This window comes from Tamandua tetradactyla, chromosome 2 (genome assembly GCF_023851605.1).
Source record: "Tamandua tetradactyla isolate mTamTet1 chromosome 2, mTamTet1.pri, whole genome shotgun sequence".
NCBI classification, from domain to species: Eukaryota; Metazoa; Chordata; class Mammalia; order Pilosa; family Myrmecophagidae; genus Tamandua; species Tamandua tetradactyla.
In genome coordinates, this window is record NC_135328.1 from 92,740,075 (window position 1) to 92,764,204 (window position 24,130).

General features: G+C 36.8%; 1 protein-coding gene across 1 annotated transcript in view; it reads left to right on the forward strand.

Annotated features, from left to right (window-relative positions):
- The window catches only part of PLGRKT (plasminogen receptor with a C-terminal lysine), a 69,195-nt gene extending 64,575 nt beyond the window's left edge, over window positions 1-4,620 (forward strand). The window contains exons 3-5 of the mRNA XM_077148263.1: window positions 349-479; window positions 1,064-1,173; window positions 4,223-4,620. Coding sequence (XP_077004378.1) covers window positions 349-479; window positions 1,064-1,173; window positions 4,223-4,344 — 363 coding nt within the window. The 3' untranslated portion in view covers window positions 4,345-4,620. The remainder of the gene's footprint in view (window positions 1-348; window positions 480-1,063; window positions 1,174-4,222) is intronic.
- Window positions 4,621-24,130: the final 19,510 nt, after the last annotated feature.

The window sequence follows — 24,130 nt, forward strand, 5'->3', positions numbered from 1 at the left end:
TCATATAAGTTTTTTGAATAGTCTAGCAAGGATGAATTTCACATGCTGAATAATCACATATGCAAAAACTCAACTTAAATTTTACTCACTAACTGAATGCAAAATGAACCTCAATTCCTACTGGTGATAGCAAATTTAATTGTGACATGTCAAAGTAGTTCAATTACACCCTGGGGAATAACTGTCCAAAGGGACTATTCAAAGTCAGAGTTTATTAAGATATTTTTTTAAAAAGACGAATCAAAGCATTTGAAGAATGAAAATCCACTGAAAAAAAAGAAGCAGATTATTAACTCTGTACTCAGACTCAAAAGTTGAGTAATACTTTGTCTTTTGTTCTTTCTTCAGCTGGAAAGGCAGCTAATGATGCAGAATGAAATGAGGGAAAGACAAATGGCCATGCAAATTGCTTGGTCTCGGGAATTCCTCAAATATTTTGGGACTTTCTTTGGCATGGCAGCCATCTCTTTAACAGCTGGGTGTGTATGCTATTTATTTTAAAATGTTCTTCAAAAATTTACTTCTTTTTGTCTTTGCCATTCTCATATTACTATTAAATGGGCCAATTTAGTGTATATCATATAGTACATATGTAAACAAAATAACCCCTTATAGCAGTCTTCTGAGATAGAACCAGGGTAGTAATATTTAATTCTCCCTTTGGTTTCTTAGATTTCTTCTGTCCTTTTTTCCTTCTTGTAAGTTAGAGATAAGACTGTCTTGACGCCATGACACAGGAGGCCTCAGCAAGTTTATCTCTGCAGTCCCTAAAAGGGTAGATATTAATCACTATCCAGTTTTACAACTAGGAATCTGAGCCTCAAAATCAAATAAAGATGAACTAATCATAGACCTTGCTGTTGAGAAGTATAGAGTCTATGAGGGGTTATTAGTAAGGAGATATTATTTCCATAGAAAACTCAAGTGAATTAAGTAACTTTTGAAAAGGAGGATAATCTTCCAAATCACAGGTAAATGTTTTTTTCATTGAGTTCAGAGATATATTCAAGATCTATTCAAGAGATTGTTCTTTGATATTGGTGCCTTTTTGTTCTTGAAACAGAGCAGTGAAAAAGAAGAAGCCAGTCCTCCTCTTCCCTATTGTCCCTTTAGGCTTTATCCTCACTTACCAGTATGACTTGGGCTATGGAACCCTTCTACAAAGAATGAAAGGTAAGTCTAAAGTAGACCAGGACTTCTATTTTCTGATTCTTATGACTCCTTGACTTACGAAATTTCTGACAAGACCCTCTTCTCTGAGGTTTCCAATAACCAACATTTCTGTTCCCTCTCATACAGTGATATGCTCGAACCAGTTCCTACCAGTTCATGAGAAACAACTGTTACATTTTTAGGAATTTTGGAAGCCAGTTGTTAAACGCACTCATTCTTTAAAATTAAATTATATGAACTTATAATTAAATAAATTATAAAAATAAATAATATTAAATTATATGAAAAACAAAGGTACTAAATACTCAAAGTTCATTGGTTTGAAATTATTTTACTATTATCTACACTCAGGTTATTTATATATATAGTGGTTGTTGGCAGAAACACAGCTACAATAACATACAGATGCAACTAGACCTTCAGAGATGTCCTGTTGGTAGCTTGAAATTGGTCATGTTGGGGATATTTACACCATGGAAATCTGCAAGTGATACAGATTAGGGCTTGAGTTATTGTTTTGGTGATTCTCTAAACCAGCGTTCATCAACTGTGGCTTGCAGGACAGCCCCCTGCTTTTTAAAAAGAAAATTTTATTGGAACACAGTCATGCCCATTCATTTATAGCTACTTCACACTACAATGGCGGAGGTGAGACATTGCAGTAGAGACCCAAAGCCTAACAAGCCTGACAAGTCTAAAATGTTTACTCTCTCCCCCTTCCAACACAAGTCTTCATTGTTTTACTTTTGTTCTACTCATTAACATTAATGAAAATATCAACCACCATTCTCATTGTTGTAACTATAATCTTTTATCAGGTTGGCTTTGGATATAAGAGTTAAGTGAAAATCAGTGAAATCATTTTTGTGAGAATCAAATTGCTATATGGAATTTATCATAAACAGTCAACATTTAGTTATTACATATACACTGTATGCTATGTTTTATATCAGTAAAATTAATAACGTTTGCATACATAGTAAATGTATGTATTTATTTTTGGAGAGCCAGCATATCTCTGTTAAACATTCACCAGCATATCTCTGTTCTCACAGAACCCTAACTCTTACTGTCCTGGAAGATGGGGCTGTTCTCACAGCAGTTATTCCTGGCCTATGGAGTGGAACTGCCCATTGGTCTAGGATATTCATGTCCCCCAAATTTCCACCACTTCCCTAGGAGCTGTACTCTCATGACCTATGTCTGTACTTCTTGAGCCTTCAACCCAACTCCCACTGGGATGGTGCTTTCCCAAGCCTACATCTTTACCATCCTGTGCTCTCCAACCCAACATTCTCCCTGAAGCCCTGTGGGGACTGGTTTGGTATGGGAAAGGAGGAGGTGCAGACCCCTCTCTAGGTATCAGGATTATGGAATAAGTCATCTCATCCTTGAGCCTAGGGATATTCTTAAAAATTCCCATTTGAAAATGGAAATGTATATTCCATACAGAAACTATGCTAAAATGTCCTTAGGGGTCAGGTATTATTGGTATCTAAGTTCAACTGTATTATGGGCTAAACAGCCTTTAGCTGATGGCCTAGAAGTTGACTTATAGCATTATTATCATGGGAAAATATATTCAGAGTCCTAAAACACTGACTTACAAATTAAATTTTGGAGTAAAAACCCATTTTACACTGAAAAATAACTGTACATAACTGATTTACTTATGTTAAAACGTTACAATGACCTGTTCAGTTTCACTTACTCATCTGCTTAAAAATTCATTGGTTTGAGCGCATTCGTGTCTCATTGTTTATATGGAGATGAGAACTATCTGTGGCTCATAAAAATTAATATGTAATATAAAGAAATGCCAACCCTATTACACAGCATCCCCTTCATCATATTACTAATAGAAAGCAAATTTTATTTTCTAAGAAAGTTTTTATTGTATTTTGGAAAGTAATTTATTACAGGAGCATGAGAGTCTATGGAATATAAAATTCTCAACTTTGAAGGCATGTTATGGGAATTTTCTATAAATAAATAAAACACTGTAGAATCCAGCAGGAAACTTACCTCATTAGAAAGGTTAAAATTTCCTTCCTGCTAAATAATATACAATGCCTGTTTGTGTTGTTGGCAATTTAGCATCATTCTATAAATACATACTGAGTATCTACCATATACGAGACACCCTCACATGGAAAACTTTTAATTTGTCATTAACAGCTAATTTAATTATATAAATTTTTATAACAATTTTTGCTCACTGTTTAAGACTGAGGCAAAAAAGATGTTTGCATATGGGTGAATTCGTTTTATAACTTAAAAATTGTAGACAGCCCTGTTGGGTTTAGAGTACAAATGAATAATGTATTAAAAGAGAAGTACCTATAGTAAAAATTTGCCTTTATTCCCAAGGCAGGTTTATGAATGCCAATAATGTGCATTATAATTTTCTTAAAATTGTGCTAATTATTCTTCAACAGGAAAAACTGGAAAAAGTCACTGAGCCCAAGAAAATATCCACTATCTAGCTATTGTTTGGAAAAGGAATTGTTTATAAAAATATGTATATGTATGTATGTATTATGCATTAAACAGACAAAAAAAAACATTCAGTATTATTGGGAGCAGTGGTTTCGGTGAAAGCTTAGCCTTCCTGAAAAATTAGACATTTTAGGAGATTTTATTTTTTCTCATGTCACTTAGGATATTAAGGGGCAATAGGAAGCACTATATGTGGTTCTCCCACTCCAAAACCTTCCCAACACAGCTAATACTGATTATCCTGACTTCCTTTCAAAGAGAAAAATGACCTGTTTTGCTCTTTTTCTCCTACATTTAAAAATACTGTCTTCTGTTAAATGAAATCTCTACTGTCTGATTTGTCTCTTTCTGAGTTCTTAGAATTCATCTCTCAGTTTCTTTGGGAGGTGCATCAATTCTCTATAGGTAATTGGGTGAAATGTCTCCTTATAAGGTGTGGGAACGTGAGTCACTCAGGGAGTTACAGTTGTCCCTGGAACAGCAGTCACGCCTTCTCACAAAACCCTAATGAACACCTTGTCACCTTCTGTGTTTCTGTGCTTTATTTAAGGTGAAGCAGAGAATATATTGGAAACAGAAAAGAGTAAGTTGCAGCTGCCAAGAGGAATGATCACTTTTGAAAGCCTTGAAAAAGCCAGAAGGGAACAGAGTAAATTCTTCATAGACAAATGAAATCACATTTACCCACGGAATCTCAAAGCACTAAATTGTTGACTTGAATCATGGTTTCTACAGTTTTTTAAATGCACAAGATTTTGATACAACAGATTTTATTTTGAAATAGTAGAGGGTGAGTTCTGTTAAACTATTTAAAAATAAAATTTGTAACATTTAATATAAAACCATGAAGGTACTCTAAATACTTTTGAGAGTTCCTCTGTATGCTTGTGTATTACAAATATCTAAATTTAAAATTAATAAATTATATTTTGAAATCCTAGAAACAAATGTCTGCCATCACTTCACTGTCTTACATACTTTTCCCATTACATTCATCTCCCACAGACGCCCCTATTATTTGGCTTTGTCAGTTGGGTCCTGTTCTCACAGTACTGAAAACAACAAACTACAAGACTCTAATGTATATTGTGCTTATTATGGCCAGGCACTCTTCTGAGTGTTTTTCATATATTTACATAATCATCCCAACAATTCCAAGGGATCATCATTTTATGGATGTGGAAACTGAGGCAGAGAAGTTAAATTACTTACTTGAAGTCATACATGAGGGGCAGAGCTGAGATTTGAACCTAGACAGTTTGGTTTCTGTATCTTGAGCTAAAATGGCATAGAAATTTTTAGGCCTTGAGCTTTTAGTCAAACAAGATGGTGGTATACTATGTTCCAGGGTGCCATTCCCCAACAGAATGTTTGAATAATTAGCAAAACCTGGCAGAGACATCTTCCTCAGGACTCTAGGGAACAGTTATAGGGTTGCGATAACTGGACAAGTACTGAATCAAGAAAACAGCTTTACAAAATGAAAGGAGAGGCACATAATGCCTTTGCTGCCCGTCCCCCAACTCTTTCCTCACACAGTGTGGAGCCAGCCTGTGCTCCCATTGTGGGTCCCTGACCTTTTTGTAGAGGGAACAGAGTAACACTTATGCTCATACTGGGATGCCTTTATATTGGTGCCAGTCAATTGGGTAGCAGCCTGAAAAACTGAACCAGGAAACTTTTCTCTGGTTCAACTTCCCAGAACTTGTCCTGTGTGAGAAGTATGTAAATAGTTAGAAGCTTGTAGATAGTTAAAGCAGTGTAAGAAACAATTAAGTGAAAGCAGCCTGGGGAAAAGGATTACCTGCAAAAACAATAGAGCACCTAGGAAGGGGGGAAAGTTTACTTCACCAAGAATAGATGGGGCATTTGAATTCTTGTAAACAGGGGAATTCCTAACACCACGGCTGAGGACAAGATGCAGGCTCAGAAAAGATGGAGAAGACCCTATACTTCATTTTCACTTCAAGCTGATCTTTCTTCATAGGCGTGCTAAAGTTTGAAGGAGAACACCAGCCATTGCCAAACAAATCTGCAAAGACTGCAAAAGGTGTTTTATTTATTTATTTAGTTTTTGCTTATTTGTTTGTCTGAACTACCGGCACTCAAAGAAGTCTGTCATATCACTAGCTGGATACAAACTTAAGGAGTAGACAGCTCAGAAACCAAATCCCACAGTTAACACTTTGAAATAGTAAAATGTACAGTGTGAAACAAATGATTACAAGGCAAATAAAGAAATAGGAAATGATGGCACATGCACTGGAACAAGGTAAAAATCCAAAGACCTTGGACCATGGACATACTGGAAAAAGACTTTAAATAATATATCTTCAAATTGCTCAACAAGATAAAGGAAAAAAAAATGAAAAAAGCAAAGGATATAATGAAAATATGGAAATCTCAATAAAGAGATAGAAATTTTAAAAAGAAAACAAATGTTGGAGTTAAGGTCCACAATAACTGAAATGAAAAATTCCTTAGAGGGTTTCAACAGTAGATTGGAACTGAAAAAATAAAGAATTGGTGAACTTGAAGACAAGACAATTGAAATGGTGCAGACTGAGGAGCAGAAAGAAAGAAGAATGAAAAACAAAAAAGTAAAGAGCACCTAAGAGACTTTTTGGACACCATCAGACACACCAATATACATATTATGAGAGACCAAGAAGGAGAGGAAGGAGAGAATGGGGCAGAAGAATGCATGACACATACAGCATCTCCTATCTGACTGAGGATTGACCTTGCCCTGCCCCCCTCCTCAGGACTCCCTCCTTGTAATTCCTTGGAAGCATGCTGAACTTTAACTGATGAAACCTTGAACACTGCCCACTCAGTGCATCTTGTTGTTGTTGTTTTTTTTTTAAAAAGCACATAATGAAGATTTCCCAAAATTTACATGCAAGCCTCCAGTAGTTAGCTACTTTTGCCCCCAACCATATATAATTTGTAGACTATTGCCATAGATGTGACCATACTCAAGAGGACTTCTAACCAGTCTTGCTGTCTGGTTAGGCAAGATGCAGCTATCTGTACGTAAGTTCCTCTAATGCTTCTGGAGTGATCACCTTCACATTTACTGTTTCTTTCTTCAGAATCTCGACTGTGACCCTGTTGTAGAGGGGTTTAGGGCAGACTTGGCTGGGTCTTCCCTATTTCTTTTTTCAGGTTAAGTGTTTTTGCTAGTTCAGTAGGACACAACAAAGGGATATTTAAAGAAATAATGGTATGAAACTTCCCAATTTAACAAAACACATGGATATATATATATATATATATATATTTTCAAGAGTCCTAGTGAACCCCAAACAGGATAAACTCAAAGAGAACCATGCCCAGACACATAGACGTTAAACTGCTGAATGCCAAAGACGAGGAGAGACTTCTGAAAGGTCAAAGAGAAAACCTTTTTTATAAGGTCTCCAGTAATAAGTTTAAGCTTGTAAGTTTTTGACCCATCCTTATTCAGTTGGGAACACCTAAGCTAAAAATAACCTCATAAGAAGGTTCTGTTTGCAATGAGTTCACACCACAGATATAGATTAAGGTTAAAAACATGCTTTTCTGGCGTACACAACTCCAACCCACCATATCAGCCAAGAATTTTATATCCAGTGAAACTTTTTTTTCAAAAATATGGGAGTGATTAAGACATTCCCAGATAAATAAAACATGGGAGTGTGTTTTAGTTTGCTAAAGCTGAGGAAATGCAATATACCAGAAATGGACTGGCTTTTAACAGTGAGGCTTTATTAACTTACAAGCTTACAATTCAAATCAAGGAATCAACAGGCAATGTTTTCTCCTCAAAGACTACTAGCAATCCTCAGCTTCTCGGTCACATGGACAGGCAGATGGTGACATCTGCTGGACTCTCCCTTATCTCCTGGGTTTCATTGCTCCCAACTTCTGGCTTTAGTGGATTTGTCTCTCAGCTTCTTTGGAGTTTTTTTTTTTTCTCTGTGTTTTATTATCTTATTAAGGATAAGTAAGAAATAACCTAGTCAAATGATCTTCCCTATAATAGGTCTACACTCATAGGAATTGATTAAAAGAACATGATCTTTTCTGGGATATATATAGTTTCAAACTATCACAGTGTCTGTCACAACAGGCTAAAGGGAGTTCTTCAGACTGAAAGGAAAGGACACTAGACACTGGATCAAAGCAGAGTAAAGAAAGATCTCAAGAAGGAAACCATATGGGTAATTACAAATGTCAGTACTATCGTATTATATTTTTTGGTATGTAATCCTATTTTCTACTTCTGACAGGTTCAAAAATGTAAATGCATAAAGAGTAATAATAAATATGGTTTGGGAAATATAACAAAAAGACATTTGTAAGAAGTTTAAGAAATGGATGGGGGGATAAAAGTGTATAGAAATAATGTATGTATATACTATTAGGATCAAGTCAAACATGATGGCTTTAGACTTACAGTACTAAATTTAAGCCTATGGTAACCACAAATAAAATATCTGAAAAATACATGCAGAAAGAAATGAGATGGGACTCAAAATTGTCCACAACAAAAAATCTAATAAATATGAGCGTAGGTATTAATAGAAGAATTGAGGATTAAAAAAAAAAAAAAAAGATGTAAGACTTACAAAGACCAAATAGCAAAACGTCAGAAGAAAGTCCTGCATTATCAGTAGTTATTTTAAATGTAAATGAACCAGTCAAAAGGTAGAGATTGGCAGAATGGATTTTAAAAAAAGACTCAACTGGATGCTGCTTATAAAACACTCACCTTAAATTCAAAGATACCGGTATGTCACATGAAAGGATGTGTGGTAGTTAGATTCAGTTGTCTACTTGGCCAGGTGAAGGCACCTAGTTCTGTTGCTGTGGACATGAGCCAAGGGTACACGAACCTCATCTGCTGCTGATTACATCTGCAGTCGGCTAGGAGGTGTGCCTGCTGCAATGAATGATGTTTGACTTATTTGCCTGGTGCTTAAATGAAAGAGCACAAGGTAGCACAGCCCAAGCAGCTCAGCACACCTCATCTCAGTATCGCAGCTCAGCCCAGGCCTTTGGAGATGCAGAAAGAAGTCACCCCAGGGAAAGTTGTTGGAACCCAGGGGCCTGGAGAGAAGGCCAGCAGAGACCATCCTGTGCCTTCCCACGTAAGAAAGAACCTCAGTGAAAAGTTAGCTGCCTTTCCTCTGAAGAACTAACAAAATAAACCCCCTTTTATTAAAAGCCAATCCGTCTCTGGTGTGTTGCATTCCGGCAGCTAGCAAACTAGAACAGGATGGAAAAAAATGTTACCATGCAAATAGTAACCAAAAGAGAGTTGGGGTAACTATACTAATATCAGGAAAGACAGACTAAAAATCTGTTATGAGGGACAAAGAAGATCACTATATACTAATAAAGAGGTCAGTTCAACAATAGACATAACAGTTGTAAATATATATGTAGCTAATGGAAGAATCCCAAAAATATGAATTGATAGATTTGAAGGGATAAATAGGTAGTTAGTTCTACATTATAGTAGGAGACTTCAGTACACCACTTTCAATATTGGATAGAACATCTAGTCAGAAGATCAATAAGGAAGTAGAAGACTTGAATGATATTCTAAACCAAGTAGACCTAACAGACAGATGTAGAATGCTCCACCCAATACACATTTTCTCTAAGGCACATGGATCATTCTACATGTTAGACCTCTATGTTATGTTAGGTCACAAAATAAGCCTCAACAAATAAAAATATTTCAATAAAAATATATTGAAATCATACACAGAGTTTTCTCTGACCACACTGGAATGAAGTTAGAAACCAATAATAGAGGGGGAACTGGAATATTCACAAATACGTGAAAATTAACAAACACACTGTTGAACAACCAATTCATCAGAGAAAAAATCACAAGGGAAATTAGGAAATATCTTGAGCAAATGAAAATGAAAACTCAATTTACCAAAACTTGTATGATGCAACAAAGGGAATGATGAGAGGGAAATTTCTAGCTCTAAATGCTTACATTAAAAAGGAAGAAAGATCCCAAATCAGAGACCTAACAAGTGGAGAATCTAGAAAAGAAGAGCATACTAAACCCAAGGTGACAAGAAGGAAGGAAATAACAAAGATTAGAGTGGAGATGAATTAAAACGAGAATTAAAAAACAGGAAAGAGAATCAAGGAAACCAAAAGTTGGTTCTTTGAAAAGATAAATACAATTGACAAACCTTTAGGTAGACTGGCAAAGAGAAAAAAAAAAAGAGAGTACACAAATAACTAAATCAGAAATGAAAGTTGGGACGGTACTACTGATGCCACAGAAATTAAAAGGATTAAAAAGGATACTATGACCACTACTTGGTATATACCCAGAAGAGCTGAAAGCAGTGACACAAACAGACATTTACACATGGCAGCACTATTCACAATCGCTAAAAGATGGAAACAATCCAAGTGCCCATCAACAGACGAGTGGATTAACAAAATGTGGTATATACATAATGATGGAATACTATGCAGCAGTAAGACGAAATGACGTCCTGAAGCACATGACAAGATGGATGACCCTTGAGGACATAATGCTGAGTGAAATAGCCACAAAAGGATAGATACTGCATGATTCCACTTTTATAACCATGGTAAAGGTAAAACCAGAAGTTTATAATAGAGAATATAGGAGACCTAAAGGTACATGGATGCTTGAGGTGGGTGAACAGTTAGCCAATTAAAAGGTTGAACTTAATTGTAAGCAAATGAATATAAATGAAGGCCTATAAGTAACCATAGATGAACATGATTGAAAGGGGTTGTATAGATTCATGTGTTCCACTGACTAACACTACAAATATAAATAAGTTCTTGCATGAAATACTGCAAGGGTATTAGTCTTGTACAAAGAATGTATAATCTGGGGGTATAGGGCTAAACTGCTATTGCATGTTATGGGCTATGTTTAACAGGAAACATCAACAGTACCTCAGCAACACCAGAGGACATAATGGTGGGGGAGGGACAAGAGTCAGGGGAAGTTTGGATTTTCTATTTGTTGAGTGTATGTTTATTGGCTATCATTTGGTTGGGAACAATGAAATTGTCTAAACTTGAGAGTGATGATAGACTGTTGACTTTGGACATTATACATGAGGCCCAGTAGAAAGAGGTGGCTGAAAGATGCACTGACTGAGAAGTAGATTAGCGAACGATGGTATAAACATATGATCGAACACAGTACTGCGACAAACAGGAATGAAATTGTGAGGCATGCAACATTGTGAATGAACCTGTGGGACATTTGGTGGTACAAAATGAGCCATAAAAAAAAAGAGCAAATATTGTATGGTCTCATTTAGAAAATACTTACAAGAAAACTGGGGCCTAGATTTTAAGCTCTTATAGCAGTCACATTTAGCCCTGAGTGGTAATTGTTATTTCTGGATTTTGAGGGGCTATTCTATATATGTATAACCTGGTATTTAAAGATAAGAATGAAGCCAATTGGGTCAGGGTTAAGGTAATTCACAATACAGGAGTAAGGAAGACTTTGCCTATATTTTAGAACTTCACCTACTCTTTGAGACCAAAGGAAGAAAGTTTTATATGTCCAGAACCTACGTTTTCTGTAGTACTTAATATAACTTGACTTGTCTGTATAGATCATTTAAACAATCCAAACACAGGGAGCCTAGAATAAGAATGAGAGCCTTTAATCCTGTATAGCTTAATGTAATGCCTGGATACATCCTAGAGTATATTAAGCAGATATTCAAAAAGCATTGGCAAAGGAGTGCAAGGGTAGTTCAGTGGTAGAATTCTCGTCTGCCATTAGGGGGACCCGAGTTCAATTCCTAACCCAAGCTCTTCCCAACAAACAAACAATCAAAAATTCAACAAATGGTGCTGCAATAATGAAATACGTGGAAAAAGAATGAAATGTGACCCCCGCCATACAGCATACCAAAAAAAAAAAAAAAAAAAGCATTGGCAAAGTCCCTTGAGGGATGGAAGAAAAATTATAGAACTAGTCAACTTTATACCATGGAAACCCCAGATACTATGCCAAACGACAGGGACACCCAAATCAAAAGGCTAGGCCTTTGATCTTGATGCTTGCTCTTGTGAAGCTTATGTAGTAGAGAAGTTTAGCCTACCTATAGGTATGCCTAAGATACACCTCCAGAGGACCTCTTTTGTTGCTCAGATGTGGCTTTGTCTCTCTAAGCCCAACTCTGCAAGTGAAACCGTTGCCCTCCCCCCTACGTGGGACATGACATCCAGGGATGAAAGTGTCCCTGGTGGCATGGGAGATGACCTCCAGGGATGAGCCTGGCCCTGGAACCATATGATCAACAATGCCATCCTGACCAAAAGGGGGAAAAGAAGTGTAACAAATAAGGTATCCAAGGCTGAGAGAGTTCAAATACAATCAAGAGGCTACTGTGGAGGTTGCTCTAAAGCAAGCTTCAGTTAGACATTGCTACTATCATAACTTACCAAACCCCAACCAAAACTATTCCAGCCAATCTTAAAGAATACCTAGGGCATTATATTAGATTCTACAAAGGCTCCATGCATTAGGATAACTTTCCAGAAACCTATAACCACCAGATGGGTCCCTGGACCAGATAAGCCCTGAAATGCAGAGGGGCCAGCCCTTCCAGAACATCGACTAGTTCCATCCTCCATCCCATATTATCAACAGCCCCTTCCAACATGAAAAAGTTAGAATGGGAGTATCCCAAATACCCCTAAAGGGTGGGAGAAAGATCAAAGGTGTACAGAGAAGGCTGGGTTTAACAAATGAGTTTGAGTGCTGAATCATTATAATGATACTTTTTAGCCTCTAGAACCTTAGAGCAGCTAGAAGTAAAAATCTAAAATTGTGGAATTGTAACCCATACCAAACTCTGAAATCTTTTCTATAACTAATTGTTGTGATGTACTTTGAAATTTATTGCTTTTATGTATATATATTATTTAAAAAGAAGCAGGAGTACAACACAGAAGATAGGATTTAACAATTGAGAATGACTGCTGATATTTCTGTTGGTTTCCAGTGTCTTGGAGCAGCTAGAAGAAAAAACAAAAGGTCATGGAACTGTAACCCATACCAAATTTTAAAATCTGTTCTATAACTACTTGTTAAAACATACTTGGAAATATATTGCTTTTTTGTATATATGTTATATTTCACAATAAAAAAACATTAAAAATTTTAAAAGGAGTCTATGAACAAATGTATGCCAATAAATTGGATAACTTAAATCCTAGAAACACACAAATGACCTACACTGGCTCAAGAAGAAAGAGAAGATCTAAACAGATTAAAAATAAGTAAAGAGTTTGAATCAGCAATCAAAAACCTCTCGACAAAGCAAAGTCCACAACCAGATAGCTTCACAGGTGAATTTTACCATACATTCCAAGAAGAATTAGCACCAATCCTGCTCAAACTCTTCCAAAAAATTGAAGAGGAGGAAACACTTCTTAACTCATCCTACAAGGCCAACATCACCCTCATACCAAAGCCAGATAAAGATACTACAAGAAAAGAAAATTACAGACCAACATCTCTTATGAGTATAGATACAAAAAATCCTCCACAAAATACTAGCAAACCAAATCCAACAGCGTATTAAAAAAATTATATAGCATTATACACTATGGTCAAGTGGGATTTACCCCTGGTATGCAAGGATATATGTAACATAAAAAAAACAGTTACTGTAACATACCACATTAGCAGGATGAGGAAAAAAAAATACACGATCATCTCAATAGACACAGAAAAGTCATCTGACAAAACACAGCACCCATTCTTAATAAAAACATTTAGAACACCAAGAATAGATTGGAACTTCCTCAAGATGATAAAGGCTATATATGCAAAACCTACAGTTAACATAATGGGGAAAGATTGGAAGCTTTCCCTATAATTTCAGGAATAAGGATGCTTACTGTCACCACTGTCATTCAATATCGAAACGGAAGTTCTTACTTCCGTTTAGTAATAAAATGCATCCAAATTGGGAAGGAAGAAATAAAACTTTCCCTATTTGCAGACAATATGATGCTATACACAGAAAATCCTGAAAAATCCACAACAAAACTCCTAGAGCTAATAAATGAATTCAGCAAAGTGACAGCACACAAGATCAACATGCAAAATCAGTAGTTTTTATACACTAGAAATGAACATCTGAAGAGAAAAAAATTCCATTATAATAGAATGTAAATAGAATTTACATTTGTATATAAATGACTTATACATTGGAAATTATAAAATCTTCTTGAAAGAAATCAGAGACAACTTAAATGGAAGGACTTTCTGTGTTCATGGCGTAGAACATTAAATATTGTTAAGATGTCAATTCTAAACACAGCAATTTACAGATTCAATGCAACCCTAATAAAAATTCCAACAGCCTCCTTTGCAGAAATGGAAAAACTAGTCATCAAATGGTAAGGGGTCCTATATAGCCAACACCATCTTTAAAAAGTAGAATAAAGTTGGATACTTCTCAATTTTAAAACTTAAAACTACAGTAATGATTACAGCATTTTACTGTCACAAGAACAGACATCTATAACAATGGAATCAATTGAGAGTCCAGAAGTAACCCCCTACATCCAGAGCCAATTGATTTTTCTTTCCCAATTGATTTTTGACAAGGTTGCCAAGTCCATTCAATGGGGAAAGAATAGTCTCTTCATCATATAGTGTGGGAAAAACTGAACATCAATAAGCAAAAGAAAGAAGGTAGTTTCCTACCCCATATTATATAAAAAATTAACTCAAAATGGGCCAAAGATCTGAAAGCCAGAAACAAAACCATAAAACTCCTGGAAGAACATGATAGGGAACATGATCAACAGAAGAAAAAATTGCTAAATGCAGCTTCTTCAGCATTAAAAGCTTTTGTGCCTCAAAGGAATTTATCATGAAAGTTAAAAGACAACCTCAAGAATGGGAAAAGATATATGGAGGTCAACTATCCAATATGGGTTAAATATCCAGAATATATAAAGAAATCCTACAACTTCACAACAAAAAGACTAACAACCTATTTTAAAAATGAGCAAGACTTAAATAGATATTTCCCCTAAGAAGATATACAAATGGCTATGAAAATATGCTCAATACCATTAATCATTAGGGAAATGTAAATCAAAACTACAATGAGATAGTCACACCCACTAGAATGGCTACTGTTGAATAATGGAAAATAAGAAGTATTGAAGGGATTGGAGAAATAGAAACACTTGCACATTGTTGGTAGAAACGTAAAATGGTGCAGCCCTGATAGAAAATGCTTTGGCAGTTCTTCAGAAAGTAAGGTATAGAATCATCATATGACTTGGTAATCCTACTTTTAGGTATTTATCCAAAAGAACTGAAAGTAGGGACTTGAACAGATACTTGTACACTGGTCTTCATAGTGGCATCATTCGCAATTACCAAAAGATGGAAGTATCGCAAATGTCCATGAACTGGTTAATGGATAGACAAAATGTGGTATATATACACAATGGAATATTATTCAGCTGTAAAAAAGGAATGAAGTTCTGATAACATGTTACAACATGGATTAATATTAAAAAGAGCATACTGAGTGAAAGAAGCCAGACCCAAACGAACAAATATTGTATGATTTCACTGATATGAAATAATCAGAATAAGCAAATTCGTACAGTCAGAAAGTAGAATACAGGTTACCAGGGGCCAGGGTGGGAGTAGGGAATGTGTAAATAGTGCTTAATTGCTACAGAGTTTTGTTTGGGGTGATTGAACAGTTAAGTTATGGTAGGATAAAATTGTCAATGTAATTAACACTACTGAATTATATCTTTCAATATGGGTAAAAGGGGAAATTTTAGGTCATATATATGTTACTAAAATAAAAAATTTTTAAAACTCTATAAGACTTTACATCACAATAGGTAACCCTAATGTAGATTATGGACTATAGGTGGTAACATAGTAAAATTATTTCATCAATTATAACAAAGTAATGCAAAGTGTTAATAGAGGAAACTATATGTGTGGAGGGGAATATATGGGAACTCTATATTTTCTGTATGACTTTTTGGTAAACCACAACTTATCTAATAAAAAAGAAAAAGAAAACAAAACATTCTGCCTTTGCATTCCCGAAATGCAAAAACAGTTGCGAAAAAGAAAGGATCAAAACGTCTAAGTAGTGACTAAAGGCATAGTAGGTAGTAATGTGGGATGGAGGGAGAAGTTGATTAGGATTTTCACTGTGAGAGAAGGTGGGCTTCTGTTTGGAGAGGATGGAGCTGAGAAAAAGTTGGTCTCTCCAGTGTCCCCCAAGGTTGCATTTGGAGAGAGCCGGGCTGTTCTGTGGGCCCTTGAAAAGGGTGGGACTGCCACTTTCTTTTTTAATTTATTTATTAATTAAAAAAATAAGAAACAAAATAAAACAACATACATAATCAGTAATTCACAATATCATCACCTAGTTGCATGTTCATTATTTCTTAGAACATTTGCATTAATTCAGAAAAAGAAACAAAGACAATAGAAAAAGAAATAAAACAATCACAGGAAAGGAAAAAAAAAATTATACCTATCATACCCCTTACCCCTTGCCTTCATTGATCACTAACATTTCAAACTAAATTTATTTTAACATTTGTTCCCCCTATTATTTATTTTATTCCATATGCTCTACTCATCTGTTGACAAGGTAGATAAAAGGAGCATCAGACACAGGTTTTCACAATCACACAGTCACATTGTTACAGCTGTATCATTATTCAATCATCCTCAAGAAACATGGCTACTGGAACACAGCTCTACATTTTCAGGCAGTTCCCTCCAGCCTCTCCATTACATCTTGAATAACAAGATGATATCTACTTGATGCATAAGAATAACATCCAGGATAACCTCTTGACTCTGTTTGGAATCTCTCAGCCATTGACACTTTGTCTCATTTCCCTCTTCTCCCTTTTGGTTGAGAAGGTTTTCTCAATCCCTTGATGCTAAGTCTCAGCTCATTCTAGGGTTTTTCTCAATCTCTTGATGCTGAGTCTCCGCTCATTCGAAGATCTCTGTCCCACGTTGTCAGGAAGGTCCACACCCCTGGGAGTCATGTCCCACGGAGAGAGGGGTAGGGTGGTGAGACTGCTCATTGTATTGGCTGGAGAGAGGGGCCACATCTGAGCAACAAAAGAGGCTCTCTTGGGGGTGACTCTTAGGCCTAAATTTTAAGTAGATTTGACCTATCCTTTGCGGGGTTAAGCTTCATATGAACAAACCCCAAGACTGGGGGCTCTACCTATAGCTTTGGTTGTCTACACTGTTTGTGAGAATATCAAGAATTCAACTTGGGGAAGTTGAATTTCTACCCGTTCTTACCACTCCCCGAAGGGGGCTTTGGGACTGCCACTTTCTAAAGCACAGAGGATGAATGACTCTTAGTCTTTGAAATCTAATGGAGTTTACCCTACAGGTTTTCAGAATTGTTTAGAACTGGTGACTCCTGTTTTCCTTCCAATTTCTCCCTACAGGAATGAGATTGTTTATCCTATGACTATTCCTTCTTTGTACATTGGAAGCAGATAACTTGCTCCAAGTTCACAGGTCCACAGCTAGAGAATTTTACTTTAGGACAGACCAGACCTATGAATGACTTTGACGAGATTTTTTTATTGTTGTTGAATTGGTATCGTATTTGTATGGTTACTAAAATGGTTTAAGGCTTTTGTGATATTATGATGAAACGAATGTACTTTGTATATGGAAAGATTTAGTGCATTGTATGCAGGACAGATGATCTTTGTTAGGTGAAAAAATGTCTGTTATTGTTTTCTGTTTAGAGATTTAGTACGGTTTAAGGTGATATGTATAGTTGCCAAGTTGACAAGGGGTGGACATGTGATGGTTAGGTTCAGCTGTCAACTTGGCAAGGTGACAATGTTTTGTTTCTGTGGACTTGAATCATCAGTATGTGAAATTCATCTATGGCTGATTATATTTGTGGTCAGCTAAGGGGAGGGCCTTCCACAATGAGTGAGATTGAATTTAATTAGCTAGAGGCTCAAAAGAGAGAGATCAGAAGAGAGCTCAGCAGGTCAGCATACCTCATCTAAGCACTTGCAGCTCAGCCCAGACATTTGGAAATACAGAAAGGATCTGCTTAGGGGAAAGCCATTGGAACCCAGAAGCCAGGAGGGAAGCCTAGCAGATATCTACCATGTGCCTTTCCAGGTGACAGAGAAAGTCAGAGGAAAGCCAGCTGCCTTTACTCTGAAAAACTATAAATTTGTAACTAAATAAATCCCCTTAGTAAAAGCCAGTCCATTTCTGATGTGTTGCATTGTGGCAGCTTTAGCAAACTAAAACATCCACCTTTTAATTTTGGCTCATTGGGAAACATTCCTATTCAAAAAATAATCCTATTCACACCCGTTCTTCCAAAGCAAACCTTTCACTATAGTACACTCATCCCAAACATATTTAGTGATACCTATTATGTGACAGGCACTGTTGCAGGCACTAGGGCCCTGCCTCCCAGGTAGAAGGAATATATTTTAGTGAGAGACGGGATAACTGAGGAGGGAAACAAATAAACATGGAGATGAACAAGGCCATTTCTGATGATGACAAATTCTTCTGTGGAAATAAAATGGGATGATAGTGACTGGAAGAATGTAAGGGGGTTACATCAGATCTGGGACAAAAGCAACTGCCTCTCTGAAGAGAAAATATTTGGTTTGAGACCAGAATATGAATGAGGCAGTTCTGGGAAGAGCAAAGCTGGGTAATAGGAATGGATCTTGAGGCAAAGGGAAGAGCCAGAGTAAAGGCTCTGAGACTTGGCACATTGTTGGTGGAATAGAAAGAAGGCCAGGAAGTATACAGTGAGGAGAAATCTGAAGGAGGAAAACAAGCAAGTGGGCACTGCGCTCAAGGAGCTGATGATGCATTAATACATGGTTTTGATATAATTAGAGTTGCAGAGAACCTTGGGCATAGTCTAGAAGGATGCATAGAAGTTCACCATGAAGACAAGGAGGTGAAAAGGAATGGCATCCCAGGCAGAAGGACAGCTTGAGTAAAGAAAGGAACATACATGCTCAGTTTGGCAGGGGCAAGCAAGGAGTTCCTCATATGAGGGGCTTGCTAAGAAATTAGTTTAGTGGCACAGCTCAACTCCTGAAGGCCTTGTGTGTAACGCCAAAGAGTTTGGACTCTGTCTGAGGAGGATAGGAGTGGAAGAATGCAAACTGGGAATTTACCAAGATTCACAGATTGGAAGGGGATGATCCCAGAGCCCAGACAGTGAGGGACTTCTATAGCTCCTCTGAACGCTACCCAGAGCCTGAACAAAGGCCTTGGGATGGAATCAGGAAAATGAAAACAATAACAGAACCAGGAAACCAGTTTGAAGTGATGGAGGGAGAAGTTGATTTCCCTTCATTTAATCCACATATATATCAGGGGGCCCTGGAGGGCACAGGTAAGAAGTGAGTAGAAGACACTTGTAGGCTAACAGATGTCTAGGATCTAGCCCTGGTTTGTAGATTATCCCAGAACCTGGAATTTTCAGTATTTCTTTCTCCTTAAATCCAATCATGTGTCTAAATGTTCCTGACATAGCAGACCAGGGCCCACTGAGAGAGGAATTGGGCCCCCCCTGCAGATCTTACATGGGATTTACATTACTCAGCTACAGAGCTGAGCTCTGAGCATCTCTGGACCACCAGGCCCATAATTTATGAATTTGTGCTGGATTCTCCCATGGCATTGACTCTGAGTTCAGTAATAATTCTAACTCAACAGAGCCCTTACCAAACACACACACACACTCACAGTCAGACTTTTATTTATTTTTCCCAATTATGGTGTGAGACAAAGATCAAAATAGAGTTATTAAATAATGCCTGTGATAGTTAGGTTCAGGTATCAACGTGGCCAGAGGTGATGATGTCCCTTCTGTTGTTGGGGGACTTAAATCATCAGCATGTGAAATTCATCTATGGCTGATTACATCTGCAGTTGGCAAAGAGGAGCGCCTTCTCAATGAGCAATGTTTAATTTAACTAGTTGGAGGCTTAAAATAGAGAGGTCAGAAGGGAGTTCAGCACAGCACAGTCCAAGCAGCTCAGCATACCTCATCTCAGCACTCAGAGTTCAAATCCGGAAGTTTGGAGATGCAGAAAGGAATCACCCCAGTGAAAGCTGCTGAAATTGAGAAGCCAAACGAGAAAGTCAGGTGATATTGCCATGTGTCTTCCCATTGACAGAGAAACTCAAATGTGCTTTCCCATTGACACAGAAACTCAGATGAAAGCTAGCTGCCTTTCCTCTGAAGAACTATAAATTTGTAACTAAATAAATCTCCTTATTAAAAGCCAATCCATCTCTGGTGTGTTGCATTCTGGTAGCTTTAACAAACTAAAACAATGGCTTTGAAACTCAATACTGTATTAAAACATATCCCAATTGTCCTTGGTATTGCTGAGAAAGCAAACCTTTTTTTCCATTGTTTATTACATAACCCTTTTATTGAAGGGACAAACATTTCCACTTGAGCTATCTCACCGTCATTTATGCTAATACTAAGCATTATAATACATCTAACTGTTCCAGATCTGAGCCTAATATGGTTCTTGTTTGGTTAGCTTATAATCATCACTACTTTTTTATAACATTACAAGAATGAGGTAATAACTTTAATATGAAAACATATATATCTGGGAGAAGGAAAGGAAACTAAGGTTTCAATATAAGAAAAGATTCAGAGATTAAAATAATATTATCCAATCAATGCCTCTGTCAATGTTTGAGACAGAAACTATATTTCTCTCCCCAAGACACTGCTAGCCCAGCCAAAGCAAAGCAGTGACCTCTAGATATATGTGGAGCTTAAGTCGTGGTTTGAAGGTCATAGAGATGGGCCCACAATTTTTTTGCAGCTGAAATACTGTTTTGGAACTTATTTTATAATACTAAAAACACAGTTTATGGCATATAGTACTTAAGCATTTTGAATATTTAAAATTTGCATTTAAACGAGAGAACTAGTTCTCCCAGTTAAAGTGATAAAAATATATCAGGAATTACAAAGAAATCAAGTTCATATGGCATTCCACCCATTACAGTTTGTTTGGGAGTAATATGGAAGTTTTCTTCAAGATATGGTGCAATTCTTTATAAAGACTACAGCAATGCTTATTAAGCCACTCAATGCAGGGTTTTATTTGGATTTTTTTAATGCATAAGTTTATCGTTCATACAGGGTGCCACTGCAGGTAAACGTTCATAAAGCAAACTGCTATTTTCCGCCGTACAGAACTGTACAATAGCACTTCACCATGCTGCTGTACTGTATACAGAAAACCGGTGAACAGAGCTCATATAGTTATCTTAATAATTTAATATTGAATTTCCCTTACCACATATATTGGCAGTCGGCATTGAGAATTTCTGAAACATTAACTGCATAAATGTAGGGTTAATAAGCAGAACACTGTGTAACAGAAGTGTTACTTTATAACTTTCACCCTCAACAAAAGCAATTTCTTTATTTTAAGATATAAGTTAAAGAAGTATCTCATGGGAATGTAAACCATGCATTTTTTCAATGTCGGTTAAATATTTTCCTGTTTCACAATCAGTAATTCACCTACTTCATCTATCTCGATACCCATCACACTTTCTTGTGATTTCTTATTTAGTCATCTGATGTCCCTCTCTAATAGATTTTAAGATGGGAATTTGGAAGGGGTCCATGTCTGCCTCTATTTCTACTGCATGTCAGGAGACCAGCAAATATCTGATGATGAAAGAAATAGTTTATTGCGATTGATTATCTGAAGCTGTGAAAGACAGAATGTACCAGACAGTAAAGAGATGATTTTATAAAGGCTATTGCAGTAGGGAGAATGTTCATTTTGTGAAAGACACGGAAGGGGAGCTGGAATGTTTATACAGTCTTATGTAAGCTGTGAGGAAGGATGGAGGGAGATCCTGTCTGGAAGTGTGCAAAGGCAGTGAGGCCCTTTGATGTTATCCCCTTCCCTGAACACAAAAGTTCTCAGATTTCTGGAACATTGCTCTTTCTGGAAACACAGAACTCAGATAAAGGGCAACATTGTCAAACTACGTAAAATCTCTAGCACAGAAACTAAGAGCATCAGTGCAGTTTTAATGACAAATCCTACAATTATAGTCAAATTCGTTATAGAGGGAAGGAAGATCCTTAGAAATGGTCTAGTCTATGTCCCCATTTTACAGTTCAGAAAACGTAGGCCTTTGAGATTTACCTAAAATCCCACGTCTGGTTATAGCAATTTGTACTAAAACCTTGGCGTGTAGTCTCTCTGGCTGGATTCTTTCCAATGCATCATGCTGCCTGATTCTGGAAGGATAGTTAGACTCAAAGTCAACATTGAAAATAGTTTTAAAAAACAATCATACATATCCAGTCTCAGAGCAGCAACAGGATGTGTCCTAGGATGGGCTAGAGGGGCATGGGTTGGAAGAGAGTAGGGAAGGAGCAGATTCAGATACCAAAGATAATCTACAACCAATATTTTCTGAAAATTAGCAGTCTGAAATTGACAATATATTTTATAGATTTCAACAATTTTAATATATGCATGTTAAAATGAGAAATTTTAGAGACACTAGACAGAGCCTAGATATATTTCTGCCCTAGTATTCTCATAAAGAAACAAAATCTTGCCTGGAAAATATTAAATAGAGCCTTTTAAAATATTAAATATTAAATTAGGTGTTGTGGTGTCCCTTAGCCCTAGAGTGTGTCTCTCATGCAGGGGTTCTGGAAATGCTCCCGTGGATTTGGCCTTGTGGATGTCCACAAGAGCATGGTATCGTAAAGCTGGGAATTTCATGACCCATGGATTTCAGAAATATCTTAAATACAATCTGATTTTCAGAAAGAAGCTTCTAGGATTCTCTTCAGCATCTCTAGTGTTCGTTCTCCTGGTGACTTTGGGGCAGTAATGGAGCTTATGTAGGTATGAGCAGTGCCCAGGTTGCAGGTGCATCAGGAGACCCAGAATGGGGTGAGAGGAGTTGGAAATGCCTAAAAAATGAGGACCAAGAAATAGCTGCCTTCATGAAGATATAGAGCAGATTCTAATGCCCCTAACAGTAAAAATACCCCCAAATAGCCAGCACCCTTCAGTTACTGACTGGGTGGAAGGAGCTGAACTTCCCAAGTAACAAAGTCACCAGTAGGATCCCTTTGCAGACCAGTTTATTTTGCTGTGCTAACCAATCCTTCTGGCTACTCAGATAACTATGAAAAGTGTGGCTGAGTCAGCACAAATCCATTATGACCATTAGTAAAAGCGACTGGAATCTAGATCCCACAGAAAACTGGGATTTGAGTAAAGTTTGTGCCAATGGATAGTTACTTCTCTTAAATTCAATAAGGGTGGAATAATATTCAATAAGACACTGGACTATCCTTCTCTGAACTGTAAGCCTAGGACAGATCATGGGAAATTTTTTGCAAAGCCTGCCACCTCTGAAACAGCTTAAAATTCTAACTAGGCAGGCAGAGCAATTCTGCTCAATTTCAGACTTTCATAAGATCTCACCAGGAATTAAAAAGAGACTCCAATTTGCTACTAGATTAGGAGTGTTTTAGGAAAAGGAAACATTGCAAGTAGGCTTATTGGCCATAGTTGGGGGAATGGGTATGGTGGAGTTGGGGCAGAAAATCAGCAAAGCAGTAGTTAGTTCACAATTTCATGAAGCACTTCTCAAAAGCACTTCTGATTTGAAGTATATTTGACAAAGTGTTTGATTTCTTCTGACCAAGAGATAGGTGTATTTTCATTGCTTTGACTTTGTCGCATGTCAAAGCATAAGACACACCTTAACATGCAGAACCGCATTTCTTCCTTTTATATGAATGTTTCCTATCCCTCCCATCAGCACAGGATATCATCTAAGGGCAAAGAAGAAGAACCTCACAAAATTCTATTATAATGTTCCTGCTGAATTGTTTTGTTGAAAGTAAACATCAAATGCTCCCAGAAATCATAACCATAAAGTCAGTGCTTTGCATATTAGTTATTCACTCTCTTACTTCAGGATCTCAAACATATACCAGTGAAGACCTAATTACATTAGCTTTGAGTGTACTTGGCACCCACATGAATTGTTCCAATTTACAACTATTACTTATTAGCTTTCCAGCTACACAAAATTAACAGATGAATATTGAAAGATTGCCAGTGATGTTAGAAATGTAAGATACTGATTTTAAAAGTGGGCTTATATTACAACATTTCTACTATTGGCTAGTCTTCAATAATTTCTAAAATACAGTCTGGGGAGAAAGTGTGTATGTCAAACACAAAATTGTCAGCACTTTACAAAATAAACGATTTAATTTTAAAACTATTTCACTGGTTTACTTACTCAATTTTGAGCTATATAAAAGATACTTACCTCAAGATCATTATGAAAAAA